The 17,486-nt window shown below is 38.0% G+C and overlaps 1 protein-coding gene and 1 long non-coding RNA gene across 2 annotated transcripts in view; one reads left to right on the plus strand and one right to left on the minus strand.

Annotated features, from left to right (window-relative positions):
- Window positions 1-74: 74 nt before the first annotated feature.
- The window catches only part of LOC120716398 (protein-glutamine gamma-glutamyltransferase E-like), a 53,149-nt gene continuing 35,737 nt past the window's right edge, over window positions 75-17,486 (plus strand). Inside the window, exons 1-8 of the mRNA XM_040003934.1 lie at window positions 75-1,177; window positions 6,968-7,046; window positions 9,889-10,062; window positions 11,374-11,628; window positions 11,792-11,910; window positions 12,004-12,132; window positions 12,751-12,928; window positions 13,574-13,709. Coding sequence (XP_039859868.1) covers window positions 7,022-7,046; window positions 9,889-10,062; window positions 11,374-11,628; window positions 11,792-11,910; window positions 12,004-12,132; window positions 12,751-12,928; window positions 13,574-13,709 — 1,016 coding nt within the window. The 5' untranslated portion in view covers window positions 75-1,177; window positions 6,968-7,021. The remainder of the gene's footprint in view (window positions 1,178-6,967; window positions 7,047-9,888; window positions 10,063-11,373; window positions 11,629-11,791; window positions 11,911-12,003; window positions 12,133-12,750; window positions 12,929-13,573; window positions 13,710-17,486) is intronic.
- LOC120716431 lies at window positions 4,206-12,964 on the minus strand. The gene is made up of 3 exons (XR_005691893.1): window positions 12,951-12,964; window positions 11,054-11,057; window positions 4,206-4,314 (listed from the first exon to the last, which is right to left on the minus strand). It is a non-coding gene; the product is annotated as an uncharacterized LOC120716431 (long non-coding RNA).

Raw genomic sequence — 17,486 nt, forward strand, 5'->3', positions numbered from 1 at the left:
AGCTAAAAAAAAACGTGAATGCACTTATCCACAAGTGGATAAGGTCTAAAAGCAGAGCGCACAAACACTGGGAAACGAAAGGTTACTTTTCTCACTGTAGAAAGGTGTGTCTACCAAAATTATGCAGTAAGTAGATGTGAGTCCCTTTAAGGGGAAAATTCCACTGTTATGCCACCAACTGGTGTGCGAAGTCCCGTGAAGCTTTGTACTGTCGTCATCTAGCAATTTTCCCTCTTATTCACAGAAATATAGGTATGGTTCACAGCCCAGGTCCTTATTGAACGACAAGTGGAATGTTCTGATATTAAACTTTTAAAAGATACAGTTTAACTGATTTTTTTATTTTTAGTTGACAGTACTGGAATAACTAAATAATCCATATATCTCCTTAAAGCCTAAAATATAAAATAATTGGAGGAAAATTACACTTTTTGTAAAAATGCAGACTGGACCATCTGACTTTTTTTTAAAGTTAATTTTAATTTCCATACATGACAAAAATCACACTGATGATGTAGAAGTCTCAAAAACTCACAGAAAATCTGTGTGTTTGAAACATGATACACTAGGGGTTAAGGGGACATATATTGGGTTTTTGTGTAGCCCCTCTATTCACCCTCAGCCTTCAGAGCAGAGTTTTTGGATCTCAGGGATTATTTGTACAGTGCATCTGATAGTCACAATGCTTTACTTGTTCCTATATTTCATCATGTTACAGCCTCATTTCAAAATGAGTTAAATTCACAATACGCTGTAATTACAAAGTCATAAAAAGTTTGCTTGAAATTCTTGCAAATAAATTATAAATAAATAAATAAATAGTATAACATGAGTTTTCACAGCCTTTGCCATGACACAGTTGGCAGCATTGAGCTCAGGTGCACCCTGTTTCCACTGATCATCTGTCTGACGTCTCCTCAGCTTCAGTAATCAACCTGTGGGCAATTCAGTTGACTGGACAGGATTTGGAACTTGTCTATAAAAGATCCCATACCTGACACTGCATATCAGAGCACAAACCAAGCCATGAAATCCAAATTACTACGGGACTGACAGCCCCAACAACCACAGTGGCCTCCATCATCTATAGATGGAAGAAGTCTGGAACTAGCATGACTCTCCGTAGAGCTGTGTGTCTGGCCAATATCAGCAACTGAGGTCTTTGTGAAAAGCCTGGGTCAGTCAACATGAACCAAAAGAAAGATGGGATAGTCTGATACAACATTAGGCAATATTATTGGTTAGTCAGCTTTAGATGATTCATGCTAATTGCATCCTATTCATGCGTGACTACATTCACCAACTAAGAAGCTGAACTGCATGCTAAGACATGACACAAGCAGTGCCAGGGTGTTCAAGGTTTTAATTTTTTTCAATTTTCTATTAGCTTAGATTCCACATGATTGTTTACAGCGGTTACAACCCAGTTTCTCTGTAGAAAGGGGATTAACATTAATGAACCAGATGGAGAACCACAGATAGTATTTAATAAGTAAAGCTTTAGTTTACTGGACAACCACAGGACACAAATTTTGAGGAACAAAGACTCAAAGTTACCTGTCTCACGTTTGAAAGGTCTCAGTTCTTGGAAGTAAAACATTGTGGCTATCACCATCTTAGTTTTTGAAACCAGGTTTAATGAGCAACATGCAAATTGCATATCACTAAAACTCTAAAGCATACCAGATTTTACACTTTTTAGTTCATGGATCAATGTATTTCCTGAAACAGGAGTCTTAACTTTACTTTGTTTGTTTACTTTGTCTCTGTCTGTCTAGCTTCAACTTTAATGAATTGTCATACTTTTACTGCTGTCATATTGGGTTTGTCTGCTCAGCACCAGTAACTGGTGAACACTGGAGAATTTAGCGGCTAAGGAGCCTGATATTGCCCTCAAGAGTTGGTAACGCTAAGAAAGATGTGAAATATATGGTTCATGATAACATGTGCCATCTGCTTCATCTGTAGGGGGCTATAATGTTTTTGTGACCTGAAACAAAAGTTTTTTGTAAATTTAAAGTTACCTCGAACTGAAAGGTATCTTTAAACTAACCAATGTAAATGTAGTTTAAATGTAACTAGATGTTGATTTAATATTGTAAAAAATAATATATGTAATAATCACATAAATTTAAGTACAAATTTATGACAATTATTTTTGTCCAGATTGTACAGTATGTCTAAAGTCAAATTAGTCTTTTTTCATAGTGCAAAAAGCAAATAGGAAATAAAATTGTGTAAAATCAAGTCTGCATGTCCACATGTGTTTTGTGGACTTGGAGAAGGGATTTGACCATGTCTGTCAGGGTGTTCTATGGGAGATGGATGGGGCTTGAAAGGGCTTGGTCTGCATAGCTGGCAATAAGTTGGACTCGTTCCAGGTGGGACTGGATTCCTTCAAGGCTGCCCTTTGTCACTGATTCTGTTCGTCCACTTGGGCGGTCTCAAAATTTCACCTCTGCTTTTGGTGGATGATGTGGTTCTGTAGGCATCATCAGGTGGTGGGTTCCAGCTCGCACTGGAGGGGTTTGCGGCCGAGTGTAAAGCGGTGAGAATCAGAATCAGCACCAGCACCTTCAAGTCTGAGGCCATGGTCCTCAGCCAGAAAAGGGCTGAGTGCCCACTGCCAGTCAGGGACGAGTTACTGACCCAAGTGACGGAGTTTAAGAATCTTGGGGTCTTGTTCATGAGTGAGAGGAGCAGGAGAACCATAGATGGATTGGTGATGCACTGGTCCGTTGTGGTCAAGAGAGAGGTCTGGGCTTTTCTGCTTCGGCTGCTGCCCCCGTGATTTTTCTTATATTAAAATGTCTCCAGGGCTCTAGACTAACTTTTTGCCATGGGCGTACCAGTACGCCTAACTTTAAAAAGTTAGGCGTACTGGCACAAAAGTTAGGCACACACAAATTTTATAATAATTTATATAATATAATGTGTTTTTCTGGATACACTGTGCTTTTTCAGCATTCAAAGATTGATGACACCGTGTCAGAGCACTGGCTATGAATTTCAGAAGGATCAGCCCTTAACTTAAAAGAAAAGTTAGCAATAGTTCTTTTCCTATTACAGCTACATCCACTTCTGTCGTGGCTAGGCGGCTCACTAGGGCTGGGTATCATCACTGATTTCTATCATCCATTCGATTCCGGTTTTCAAAGTCCCGATTCGATTCAACTTAGCCTCAGACAGTCAAAAATATTATAATTCTGATCATTTATCAGTACTGACTTCATCAGAATTGTGAACATCACAGCAGATGCCTTTGTGTGAAAGTAACTGAGAATAAAACACAGAAAAACATGAAGGAGATTTTCCTGGTCTGGCTTTTTATAGCAGATAACCTTAAAAATATTCTACAATGTTCTGCATATAAAGTTTAAATTTCTTCAGTATTGAACAACAGAAAAAATAGGCTTTCTTGTCCGAGGTCATTTAAGTGAAAAAAAGAAAAGAAAAAGACAGCAGCCATAGCGCTGTAAACAACGGTAGACTGGTGGGTAATAAGCGAATGAATAATACAGAAAACAGAGATTGGAGATGGGAAACTGTTCTTGAAGTACAGAGAGAGATAGAGAGAGAGCTAGCTGTGCATGAAGTGTGATTTTAATAGTCGTGGAAGCAAAACAGCAAAATTCATGACAACATTGATCAAATGTGAAGCGCAGTTTGCTGCTTCTTTTGCTGCTGGCTCGGTGAATTTTGGTTGGAGAGAGACAAAACCTGCAGCTCAGAATCAGCGCAAAAAGACGTAAACACAGCGGACCGGATGCATCAGAATCGCTAAGCTCCGACAGCGTGTCCGTCTACGGGCCGTCGGGTGAGAAAGCCGAGAAAGACAAAGTTGATTCTGATGCGTCGGGTCCGTTCTGTGTTTACGTCTTTGTGTGGAATCCCTGTACCTGCTCTCATTTGCTGTTTGGTTGTTGTTGAAATGGTTTTGTGAGCTTTAATCTGAGAATCTGGCGTTTCTGGCAAAACACAGTTATATTTAAAAGTCGATTCAGGATTTAATGAATTGATATCGCTTTATTCAAGCTACTCACCTCTGTCTTCCACCTGCACTTTCAACTGGACCATGGCCAATCAGAGAGGTCCCGCCCCTTACTATCTCTGATTGGTTTAGTCCACGATAGGGGCAAAATGTGTGTCTGTTGTTGACCACAGGGAAGGTTGCAGATTTTTTTTTTTTTTTTTTTTTTTTTTGCTACCCGAACAGTTGGTCGCACAGGTGCAACCAAATATTTTTTTTTAGTCGCACCACTGAAAAATTTGGTCGCATTTGCGACCAAATTGGTCACACTCTAGAGCCCTGGTCTCAGTGATTAAATGCATAACTACTTTAGTTACCAACATAAAGAAGAGTTTCACTGGTGTGCCCACTTAAGATCAAAGTGGGCTGGCCCACAATGTAAAATGAGTTTGACATCCCTGCTGTAAGGTCTGTACCTCACAATGTACTTGGTGATGCCTGTTATTGTGAAATGGTTCTATAAACACAGAATTGATATTAAACTGCAGACTAAACTGAGGGATGAAAGACACAGATTATAGTTTTTTATGTTGTTCTGTCCATTATCCACGGTCTGTAGGTAAAAGTGCAAGAGTCAAATATCTGAATCTGGATGTGTTGTTAATATTTTCTTGAGAACTTTATAAGGAGTTTCCCAATTTTAACTGTGGTTCACTTTGTTTTTATAAAGATATTAGATTAAATGTCCAATTCTCACAATAGTAAAGAATCTTGCCAAAAATGGATCCAAATCTGGATGAACTGCAGAGGTTAATCACTTTTAAGCTAGATCAAACTTCACCTCTTGCAAAAAAAAATAAAATAAATAAATCCATCTATTTTTTGAGTAATCCTGCTAACAAAGAAAAAACCAAACCCACTGCATGACTTCACTACAAGAGGTGTGATTATTAGACCTGACTGTAACTTGTGGATTACAGTTTGTGATTACTAATGTGATTTAAAATGAGGAAATGCCTGGAAGCATCACACAGTGAGCACAAACACTTGATTAGATGTTTATGCAGTATCTAGACTCTTGTTGATTAAAGTACAATATGCATTAGTTTAAAACAATTACTCATTGATAATTCACAGGTATATTAGTATAATACATTGCACTAATGTGGCCCAATATACAGTCCCCACCATAGTTTTTTATGATGGGGACTGTTAACCCCCCCTTCTGAAGGAAGGGGATCACAGTGCATGCTTGCATTCATGGTTCCCTCAATTAACTGTAGCTCCCCAGTGCCAGCAGCAGTCATGCAGCCCCAAACAATGACAACCCACCACCATGCTTGACTGTAGGCAAGACACACTTGTCTTTGTACTCCTCACCTAGTTGCTGCCACACACCCCTGACACCATCTGAACCAAAAATGTTTATCTTGGTCTCATCAAACCACAGGACGTGGTTCGAGTAATCCATGCCCTTAGTCTGCTTGTCTTCAGCAAACTGTTTGCGGGCCTTCTTGTGCATTATCTTTAGAAGAGGCTTTCTTCATGGACGACAGCCATCAGGCTGATCCTCCACGCCTGGCAGCACTCATACATCTATTTTCAAAAGACAACCTCTGGATATGACACTGAGCATGTGCAGTCAACTTCTTTGGTTGACCATGGCGAGGTTTGTTTCTGAGTGGAACTGTATGGTCTTGGCCACTGCGCTGCAGCTCAGTTTCAGGGTGTTGGCAATATTTTTATAGCCTAGGCCATCTTTATGTAGAGTAACTTTTTTTTTCAGATCGGCAGAGAATTCTTTGCTATGATGTGCCATGTTAAACATCCTGTGAAGTTGAGAGAGTCTGAGAGCAATAACATTAAGTTCAACACACTTGTTCCCCATTTGCACCTGAGACCTTGTAACACTAAGGAGTCACATGACACCAGTGAGGGAAAATGGCTAATTGGGCACAATTTGGCCATTTTCATTTAGGGGTGTACTCACTTTTGTTTCCAGCGGTTTAGGCAATAATGGCTGTGTGTTGAGTTATTTAGAGTGACAGCAAATTTACACTGTTATACAAGCTGTACACTGACTACTTTACATTGTATCAAAGTGCCAAATCTTCAATGTTGTCCCATGAAAAGATATAGCAAAATGTCAACAAAAATGTGAAGGATGTACTCACTTTTGTGAGATACTGTAACTACTCTTGTTATTACTTAAATGAAAAAAAAAACTTTACAGGCAATGTCTGATTAAAGTCTAGACGCCAGCTAACAAGACATCCCCAAATAATGTCTCAAAATGCTGCTCTGCTAAATCTTTACCTTTGTGAGTCTCCTTGCATTCAGTTTTGTATGCTCAGGTGGGCTGAGATCAATAATAATAATGGATTGGATTTATATAGCGCTTTTCAAGGCACCCAAAGCGCTTTACAATGCCACTATTCATTCACTCTCATATTCATACACTGGTGGAGGCAGCTACGGTTGTAGCCACAGCTGCCCTGGGGCAGACTGACAGAAGCGAGGTTGCCATATCGCGCCATCGGCCCCTCTGGCCAACACCAGTAGGCAAGTAGGTTAAAGTGTCTTGCCCAAGGACACAACGACCAGAACAGAGAGCCCAGGGATCGAACCGGCGACCTTCCGGTTACAGATGCGATTCCCAACCCCCTGAGCCCGGTCGCCCCAACACCGATCAAGGGGACTGACTTTGTCATTAATATCTCTTTTTTTACATAAGAAACTCTTGAATTGCTTTTGCAGTATGCTTTGGGTCAGCATCCTTCTGCACTGTAAAGTGCTGTCTGATCAGATTTGCAGCATTTGGCGGATTCTGAGCAGAGAATATAGCCCTGCACACTCCAGAATAATTTGTTGTTACTTTATTTTTTTATTGTTTTTAATTATTTGTTTACTTTTTTATCTTAGGCTGTTTCTTTCATTCTCTATATTTTTCGCTTCCCATCATTCTGATACAAATTAATCTTGTTTTCATTTATGAAGTGCCTGCCCAAGAGTTTGTCACTGTGCCTAAACTGATGTGGAAAGTCTAGAAAGATGCCATCGGAGACCAAGCCATCGAGTAAGTACACCAACTTTTAAACATGTATTAACTAAGGTTTATTATCGTTAGGGATGGGTATTGATAAGATTTTCACGATTCCGATTCCATTTTCGATTCTGTTTACGATTCGATTCTTTATCGATTCTCTTATCGATTCTTTTTAAAAAAGAACTCTAAGGTCGATTAGCTTAGAACTTTGTTTTATATCTTCTCTTTGAACGAGATAGAAATTTAGGAGTAACATGGCCTTACAAACCCAACAGTGAGATCTTAAGAGATCCAGCCTACGGCTCTTCAATGGGGTGTCACAGGGTCCCCAGGAAAAGAAATTGTAAATGTAAAATAATAAAATAAATAGTCTTCTGTAGGAATAACAAAGTATAACATAAATTATTCTGTAGCAATTACAGAATATCCAGTAATGTCCCTGCCTACAATTAAACACATTCACTTACCGAAAATCGGGGCATCTGCTGTGGCAAATGGGTGCAAGCCTTTGACCACAAACTTAGTCACTGCTCGGTGACATTCATCTATCCTGGCCTGAAAGGAGACGCTACCGGACTGCAGCGAGAACTGCCAGCATCTGAGCCAGCCAGACTCTGTCTGTCTCTCTCATCATGGTCACCTAAATGCACAGTAATGGCAGGTTTTGTAATAAGGCAGATCGCGCTAACATAATATGCACTGTTAGTTGATTATTTACCTGCCACATTAACGGGAGAGGACTGTGCAAACGTTACCGCTGCTGCTGGGTTGAGATTCACGAGTCCGGAGCGGAATTAAAAACACGACATTCATTTAAGGTTATTGCGTGTTTTGTGAGCAAATGCTTTTGCATATTCGTAGTGTTTCCTCCCTTTAATGAAATATTTGCAAGTATTGCAAGTTGCCCTGTTGTCATCCGTTCTCGTAAAGTATAATCAAACTTTTGAGCGTTTGAGCCGCTCAGGCGCCGTGTTTCCTGCCAGGTAAATGACGCTCCGCAACGTGGTGACGTCATTCGGGGCGACTGGAATCGATAAGGGAATCGTTTGCAAAAATGGCAAACAACTCCAAGGAATTGAAACAGTGGGAACCGGTTCTCAACAAGAACCGGTTTTCGATACCCATCCCTAATTATCATGTTTGAGCACATTGCCTTCCTGCAAGCATTACATGCTCAATGAAAGCCTTAATGTAATCTTATTTACTTACAATTTATTATTTACATAATATAATTTATTTACTAAATATTACATAAGATGATTTGTCAAAAACAAAAATGTGAGACTTTTTCAAAGAGTGTCATGTTACTCAGGTTATGCTCTTATATCGTATGACTTCAGTCACCTTTCCGGTTCCTAGAAATCTCACTGGCAGCTGCTGGGAATAGAAATAAATGCTTTAGAACAACAATCTTCAGAGAAGCAAGCATAACATTAAAACAATAGAAGAATTTTATGTGATGTCATGTTAAACTGAATTCCCATGATTTCTTCCCCTCTATCAACTGTTTACTGTGTAGGTCATCATTTTACAACCTGGAAAATTAAAGATATTTACTGTAACTTAGTCTGTTAGATTCCTGAAGCTAAATCAAATTAGGCTCAGATTGAGGTCAGTTTTAACACCAGTTTACCAGAAAATGAAGTTAAAAGAAACTCTGAAGCTCATTTAAATATGACTGATAAAAGCATTTTTTAAAAATTCTATATTATGTATTTTATATATATTACACTTATAATAATCATATATGTTATATTTTTTACACTGCATGCCTAAGTGCTTTTTGTCAAACATTCACACTCGGGTGTTTCCGACAGCAGCTTGGTGTTAGAATCTTAGAATTCCAGTAGCAGAATACTTGTTGCTTGTGTTATTAATTTAATTCAATTCACATAAATTCAAGTAGTGTTTTGCTTTTTGGGGGGATTTTCACCAGTTTTCTTACATTGTTTATGTATATATAATGTACAACAGAGACTACAGGTAACTAAAACTTTAAATAAATAATAAGTCTTTGCTACATCACAGATACCATACCATACCATACCACCTTTATTTATAAAGCACTTTAGCATAAAACCAGAGTTCACAAAGTGCTGTACATGCTAAAAGCATAAGTAAAGAAAATTAAAATGAGATAAGATAAAATAAATAACTAAAAAACTAAAATAAATTGAAACATGTCAAAACAAATTGAGTCAACCCCTCTAATCAATGCCAAAGGCTTCAGCGAATAAATATGTTTTAAGAAGACTTTTAAATTCAGAGAGAGAATGCATTTGTTCTCTTAGATGTTTCAGTATGTGTATTAGGCACTCATTTATATATACAATTAATCAATCAGTCTGTCTCCAATCATGAAAAAATAAAGCCCTGTAATAGCTCTTTCTCCTTTTTGCCATGTTTCATTACAATAAGGACAATGAAAAGGCAAAAAGAAGAAAATAAAAGTCAGTATTTCTCATATAGATTCTATTTAGAGAAAACTGAAGGGTTTCGATAGTCTCTCCTTGCCTTTTGAAGAAACACTCTCATTATTGTATGGCGAGGTGCTTCTACGAATTGTGGCCCAGTTTTCCAAATGACTTGTCAGTGCAGTGCTTTTGTATGCGTTAGTGTTGAATATATCTGCAGGTTTTAAATGTGAGTTTAATTAACTTTGTCTCTTGTAGCTCTAACCAGTTTTGGTTATAGCTACATGATGATCATTTTTGTGCAGTTACAAAATTCACAAATGCAGTTGAGGATTGGCAGACTTCTTTATGCAGTTCTCCAGAGAGCTTACATCACACACGAGCATTGTGTTAATTTGTTACCCTGCCCTTTTGAGGCACAAAACTAAAGTTTGTATAATTTTTCTTTTTATTTTAAGTCTCAGTTTTTAAAGGAGTGAATCTCAACTGTGAGACCAACAACACTGAACACACCAAAAAAATCTCAAAGGATGAGCTGATTGTGAGGCGAGGCCAGCCGTTCACCGTCAAAGTTGAACTGACAGAACCTTTCAAGCCTGACCTTTACCCACTCACCATCGCTGCAGTGACAGGTTTGTATGTTATTAAATAGTCCATTTTTTTTATTAGACTTTTTCGAAAGCGTATAACCATGCTGAGAAAGGAAATTTTCTTTTTATCATTGAACACATGCCTAAGACTAACACCCTGTCATTCTGAATAACTGACAGAAACCATGGATGTTTAATTTATAATGTTGAATTAACAATTGATTTATTAAAATCAATTGTTAATTCAAAGTGTCTTTGTCTCGTCTTCCTCCCCTAATAAAGATAGCTGCCCCTTCCTGAGCCTGGTTCTGCTGGAGGTTTCTTCCTGTTAAAAGGGAGTTTTTCCTTCCCACTGTTACAAAAGTGCTTGCTCACAGGCTGCATGTAGTATAGTATACTTTAAAAAGAGGATTCAAATACACAAAACCAGAATCAGGTATTCCAAGCAGAAAGTAGGGTTTTATTAATGAGCTGATCGAATTAAAAAAGAGAAAAATAAATAAAGATCAAGAATAATAAAAACAGGTGAAACCAATAAGGGTGGGGCAGACTATAAGGGTGAGGAAAATCCCAGACGTGACACGTAAGGGAAAGGCTCTTTTATAAGTAATCTAAGATTTACTTAAAGGCGTTTGCCAACTAGCACAGTTGGATATGACAGTTGATTTTCTTTTTTTGGGTACACACCTTTCAGCCTTTTGCTGGCATCAGGTTCCAGCTCCATTCCTCAATGAAGCCTGAACTCTCTACGGCAAGCTTTCATTAAATTTCTGTAAATAGTCTTCAGTATTAGTTTTCCAGGTTTTCTGAAGGGCATTCAAACCTCTTCTTTGGGTTTTGGCTGCCTTTTGTTCTGTTCTCTCTCAAGATGATCCCAGGCTGCTTGTTGGACCCGGCCGGTGTGACATCTTTGACCAGTTTATGGACCACTGTTTTGAAGCCCTGATTTGTCTAACATGTCAAGGGAACTGACTGAGGAACCGTACTTTTCTAATAGGGACTTGTCAATCACAGAGCAGATCCACCCTCAAACATATCTAGCTTATCATTGTTTTTGACGATAATGAAGAAAAAACATATAACAGGAACATTTTGTTGGATTCAGTAAAACTTGAACATAGGAACTGAGAGTATAAACTCATTAGAAAAGTGTTTACTTATTGCTGTTTTCTTATACTGTTCTTTGCAACTCCACTTTTTTTTAAGCAGTTGCCCCCTGCTGGCCATTAGAAATAATGCAGATATAACTCAGTTTTTCTTCTTTACATCTTTCATGTAGACTCTTTGGTTAAAATTAGTAGCTTGAAGGTATTGTATTGTTATGTTATTGATCTCTGTGAATCCTCTCTACAGGAGAAAATCCATCTGAGGACCTCGGGACAAAGTCATGCTTTGGTATCCCTGACAAAATCCAGTGTTCGCCGTCAGCAAAGGCAGTGTGGAAGGTGGAGCTGGAGAAGAGATCCTACCCACTAACAGGCTCCTTAAATTTGACCATTACCCCTCCAGCTGACGCTCCAATCGGAAAGTACAACTTAACTACCAGATATAGGGACGAGGAAACATTGTTGGCAAATCTGGTAGTGCTCTTCAATCCCTGGTGTCCTGGTAGGTTTGTTATCTTTTTGTCTGCCCACCTGTTTGACTAACTGTCCATCAACACTGCTCATCTGTTGATGGGTTTTCATTAAAAAAAAACAAAAAAAACAACAACTACCAATCATTGATCTGCCTGTCTCATGTTTTTACCCCGATCCCTGTCTCTCTTTAGATGATTCAGTGTCTATCTGTGATGAGGCAGAGACACAGGAGTATGTGATGAATGAACATGGCATAATCTACAAAGGAAGTGGGGACTACCTCATATCTATTCACTGGGACTTTGGGCAGGTATAAATATGTTTTTTAAAATCATGATAATAATCTTCTATGTAATAACCTACAACCCTGCAGTTTAAGATAAGCTGCTCTCTTCCTGTCCAGTTTGAAGAGGACATGGCAAAAATTTGTCTGAAGATCTTAGATGTCAACCCAAAGCACCTGGAAAACCCAGCTAAGGATGCTTCTGCTCACTGTAACCCCATCTATGTCAGCCGTGTGGTCAGCGCCATGGTAGGATATATGCTCCGTGTGTCATTTGCCTAGAACATTTCTGCAAGAAGGTGATTTGAAGTGTTTATAATAATAATTAATAATTTACCTACCTAATTAATAATTAGGGTATAATAATAAAATATATTACTATAATAGTAAAATACGAACGCAATATAAAATGAAGGAATAATTAAAAATTATAGAAAGAAGGAAGGAAATGAAGAATGAAAAAGGGAGTTAGAAGTAGAGTAAATTAAAGGAAGGAAGAAAATAAGTAAGGTGTGAAGATAGAAGGGATAAATAAGAAGGAAGGAAGATGTATGTATTTTTCCCTAATTTATATATTTTGACATAATTTATAACAAGTTGTTGGAAGTACATTTTAATTTTTTCATTCATTAGTTTATTTTACGGTGAGCAGCTTGGCAAACCAGAAGAACAGCTCTTCCAGTATTATTTATACGACAAATTGAGAGCTGGCCAAAGAAGCCAACAAACATAAATGGTCCTGTTTTCATTATATATGAAATATAGCTTGCTGTTAACTAATGGTTCACAGTCATTTTGAGAGGGGACAATGCTCACATGTATAAATCACATTATGAGAGAGAACTTTGCATTCCTTTTTTCTTCCAGATCAACAGTGGAGATGAATATGGCGTCCTGGAGGGACGGTGGGCAGGTCCATTTTGGGGTGGGGATGAACCCTCTCACTGGTCTGGCAGCTGTCACATCCTGAAGCGCTGGCACAACATCGGCTGCCACCCAGTCAAATATGGACAGTGCTGGGTATTTGCTGGCGTGATGTGTTCAGGTATATATACATGCTCAGTAACACAAACTCCATTATGGCCGGACAGGGTTCTAGTTCTACATGCACTAAACGGTTACTTTGCTGGGTACATCTGATAGACTGTTCGTTAATGCAGATATCTAAACAGCCAATCACATGGCAGCAACTAAATTGATTTAGGCATGTAGACATAGAAAAGCAGACATGGTAGTTCAAAATGAATCATCAGAATGAGGAAGGAAAGATGATGACTTGAAGTGAGATGGTTGATGATGCCAGAATCGCTGGTTTGAGTATCCCACAAACTGCTGATCTATTGGGATTTTCACACACAAACATCTCTGTTTTATAGAAAATGGTCTGCAAAACAGATAATATCCAGTGAGCACCAGTTTCTGGGAGAAAATGCCCTGTTTTAAGAGGTCAGAGGAGAATGGCCGCAGTGCTTAGTGCAAATTGGAGTACAAAAACAACTAAAATAACCACATGTGGTTATATGTGGTTCTGTCATCTGTCTTTTCCTGACACTTTCCATCACTGGGGGAGTGCAACCCCAGCTAGTGGCTTAACAATAAGAACAACAACATTTAAAAATAAAATGAAAAACGAATGTGCAATTTGAGAAATTTCTCATTGACTTTTTTTTCTTTGTGTTTGTGGTTCCAGTAATGCGTCTGTTGGGCATCCCATGCCGTGTGGTCACCAACTATCAGTCAGCTCATGACAGTAACAAGAATCTGATCATTGATGTGTACCATGCTGACTATGGGGTCAGAGAGAAAGAGACCAAGGACAGTGTCTGGTAAGATGACACAAGCTCATATGGCTTATATTGAGAAAGCAAACAGAGAGAGATACAGATCAGAACTAAATTCTGTGGTAAAGAGTTGAACAGTTCCTTTGTACACACACACACACACACACACACACACACACACACACACACACACACACATTTCAGAGTTCCTGTTGTATCACTTCATTAGTATTTTCATATTTACTTTTCTCTCAAAGTGTGAATTTTATGTCTAACTGTTAGACATAGACCTTTTTTACTTTATTTTGAATAAGTTAACCAAATCAGTTAACAAATAAAAGCTCATCCAATCCACCATGTCAGTTTGAAATGTTCTCCCTCATATATGTAGTTTGAGAATCATACAGTCATGTTTGACTCTTAGGAAATAAAATCATCAATCGCTTTTTATACTTTAAAGTAGAGCTTTTCATGTCTGAGTAATGTAAACACACACACTGTATGAAACAATAAAAGTAAACTGGATATGAGCCGTACTGCAGCTGAAGATGACATCAAACCTTGCTAACAGCTGTGATGGTAAAACTGTATTTTGTAATTTTTTCTTGTGCATACAAAAGGCATGAAACACACTGATCACAGTCTGATTATGAACCCCAGACCATTAATAGCCAAAGGCTATAAACTAGCTGTGTTTCATGCTCTTTATATTAAATGCAGTTTGAATAAACAAAAACACACACACACACAACTTAGTCGGACTTTAATTTTTGGAAAAAAAACAAACAATGGACATTACCTACAAAAAATCTAAAAAATCTGAAGCTAAACATGATGCATATTACACCTGGTACACAAGAACTCATACCTTATTACACTATTTGTGGTGCTGCAGGTATCCAAGCCAAAGGACGGTCAGGACGTGAGTCTGAAGCTGGTGCTGAACAGTGAGAGCAGCACTGCCAGGCCTGTGTCCATCAAAATCAGCATCCAGGCCATGAGATACAATGTCTCACCGGTTGAAAACATCCAGAGTGAGGTGAAGGAAGGGACACTGCTGCCTGGGAAAGGTGGGTCTCTGGACACAAGTACTTTGTTTAATTCTTAGACTAGACATAGCTCAATACCAGATTGACAGTGAAACGTGAAAATGAATCCATCTGCAGGTCATATGAGACACAGCAACAATTATGAACCTCTCTCTCTATCTGCCCCAGATCTGTCCATCCCTTTTTTATTCCCCTTCTTGGTGTACCATGAGCACATGGTGGACTGTGAGAGCATGAAGATTTCAGCTATGGTCACAGATAAGCTGGAGCCGAAAAATGTGTACCTAGCAGTGAATGATGTCATTCTGTTGGATCCTCCAATCTCCATCACATAGCTGTCACATAAGCTCATTGCTGCTGGTATCTCCTGTTTTACTTGGTTTAATGCTAAATATAAAGATAAATATATAATATACAGAAATATAAAGTAAAAGTCTACAGTTATGCCAGCAGCTGCTTGAGGCTGTTCTTGGGTTTAGCAGTACTTTAAGCAAATAATACATAAATAACTATATTTGGTATGTTAATTTTTCCCAATGACAATGTATTGATGAGAAGCAGAATTTACTCTGACGCGATCATCATCTTCTCGTGTTAGAAGAATAAAGGCTTATAAACAAAAACAAAAAAATGTGTCATTCCTGATGGACGTGCATTTGAATGTAATTGGGTATTTAGTGTTTTAATGTCCACCAGTGTCCATGTTTATCCATTAAGGATGGGACACTCAAGTGTGTCCAAACTTTTATCTGATACCATGTGTGACAGTCATAAGTAATGGGGTGTTTTTCTTTATGAATGATTGTGTATAAAACATGCAAAACGTGTATCTGTTGTGTTGTATGATGTGGGCCGTCACGTTTATTGTTACTAATGGAAAAAAAAAGATGAAGCTGCGCAAACTAAACACACATGCTTTGGGATTTCTATTTTTCTGCAGGTTGGGGACAATACTGCACATCACAAAGTTTGTAAAATGACTAATAAGTAAACGGTGAGATTTTTGTTTTTTCAGCTTCGTAGTCAAGCGAGAGTGAACCAGAGCACCGCTGCTGAAGTGGTTTTCATGAACCCAGTTAACAAGACACTGACTGTCCTCCCATAAATCCTCAGAATCACAGAGCAGGAGCTGTGTAATTTCAATGAGTAAATCCGTAAAAAGTAACTCTAAAAATACTTTAGTAGCTTTAAAAAGCAATGTGATAAGAGATTAATAAGAGATGTTTTTTTTCTTTACTTTCATTTAGTGATTTTCCAGAAGAAACTTTTTTGAGACTGGCTCCAAAAGGGAGTCAATCCAAACAGACTAATGTGTTAAATTGTCTGTTTGGATTGTGGGGTCTTTACCTTATAATGTAAAGTGCCTTTAGACAGCTGTTGTTGTGTTTCATGTGTAAAAAGCACTAATTATACTATTACTGGTTTATTATAATCACTGTTTTTGTTTTGTTTTTTTAATTGTCTTAATGGTTAAAGCACTGTTGGATGCAGATCTGTTCAGGTGTGACCTTGCACCACAGGCTTGTGCTTCTGGACAGAAAGTGCATCATTGCTGTTTCACAAAAATGTCTAATTTATTTGTATTATATGTCATCACTGGCACCATGTACACTGTTATAAAAGCTCACACTACTGTTTTAAGCTGTTACTTACAGCAATGCTAATGTCAAAACTAAAGTTTGCATAACATAAAGAATGTGGCTAAACCTGATATACAGACAACAAACTGAAAAACAGACACACACACACACACACGCACACACACAGCAACAATACAACAGTAATATTTGCTGTCAGACAGGCTTGTCATCTCCCAAAGGAACTGGAGCTCTTAAGTGTTTATTAGGTGCCTCCCTGTGGCTGAGAAGTAAACTGAACTATACCAGTCTGTTCTATTTGCACTGCTTAGATTCCCCCCCCACCCCAATAGGTTCAAGGTTCTTTATTTGTCACATGCATAGTTATACAAGTATAACACACAGTGAAATGTAGCCTGACACGCTCCTCGACATGTGCAAAAATTGGGGGGGGGGGGGGGGGGGGGCTGTAGAGGAAGAACATTATATATATATATATATAATATATATATATATATAGTATATACATTGGGTGAATGTGCAGTAGTAGCAGCAAGCAGGTGAATTCTGTACATTAAGAAGAATAGACATCTGACTATTTTACAGGATAGACAATATAAACATATTTAAAATTAAAGGAATTTGAAATGTACATTGTTCCTTGGTTTAGTGTCTGGAAGAGAGTCCTGACTCAGTCAATTATAGATGATGTGAGATGATGTGAGCGGGCGGGTGTGTGTGTTTAGGGCACGGATGGCTTGGGGATATATAATATATAAATAAATATATAAATAAAATGAGTATTAGTTGTCATTTCTCTCTTAAAATGTGGACACTAAATTGAAATCTCTTTTTCAAGAGAGACCTGACCAAGATGGAAGCACACCTAGAACAGCAATAAATAAATAAATAAATAAATTCTTTATTTTGTGTAGTATTTTCTTCTCCTAAATAACTTTCTGTATATTGTTTATGTGATCAAAATACACTGAAACAATCTTTACAAGTAAACATAACATTTTGATCATTAAGAAAAAAAACTAACTAATTAATTTAATTTAAGTGAAGATTTAAGAGCAATCACATGGGCCAAAAGTACTTTTTTATGAATTGATAATTCATAATAACCAGTTCTGATAATTTCAAGTTCTGGTACAACAAATTTTGATTGGATTTTATTTTGAAGCCATTAAAAT

The sequence above is a fragment of the Simochromis diagramma genome, unplaced genomic scaffold (assembly GCF_900408965.1).
Source record: "Simochromis diagramma unplaced genomic scaffold, fSimDia1.1 OVJJ01000320.1, whole genome shotgun sequence".
NCBI classification, from domain to species: Eukaryota; Metazoa; Chordata; class Actinopteri; order Cichliformes; family Cichlidae; genus Simochromis; species Simochromis diagramma.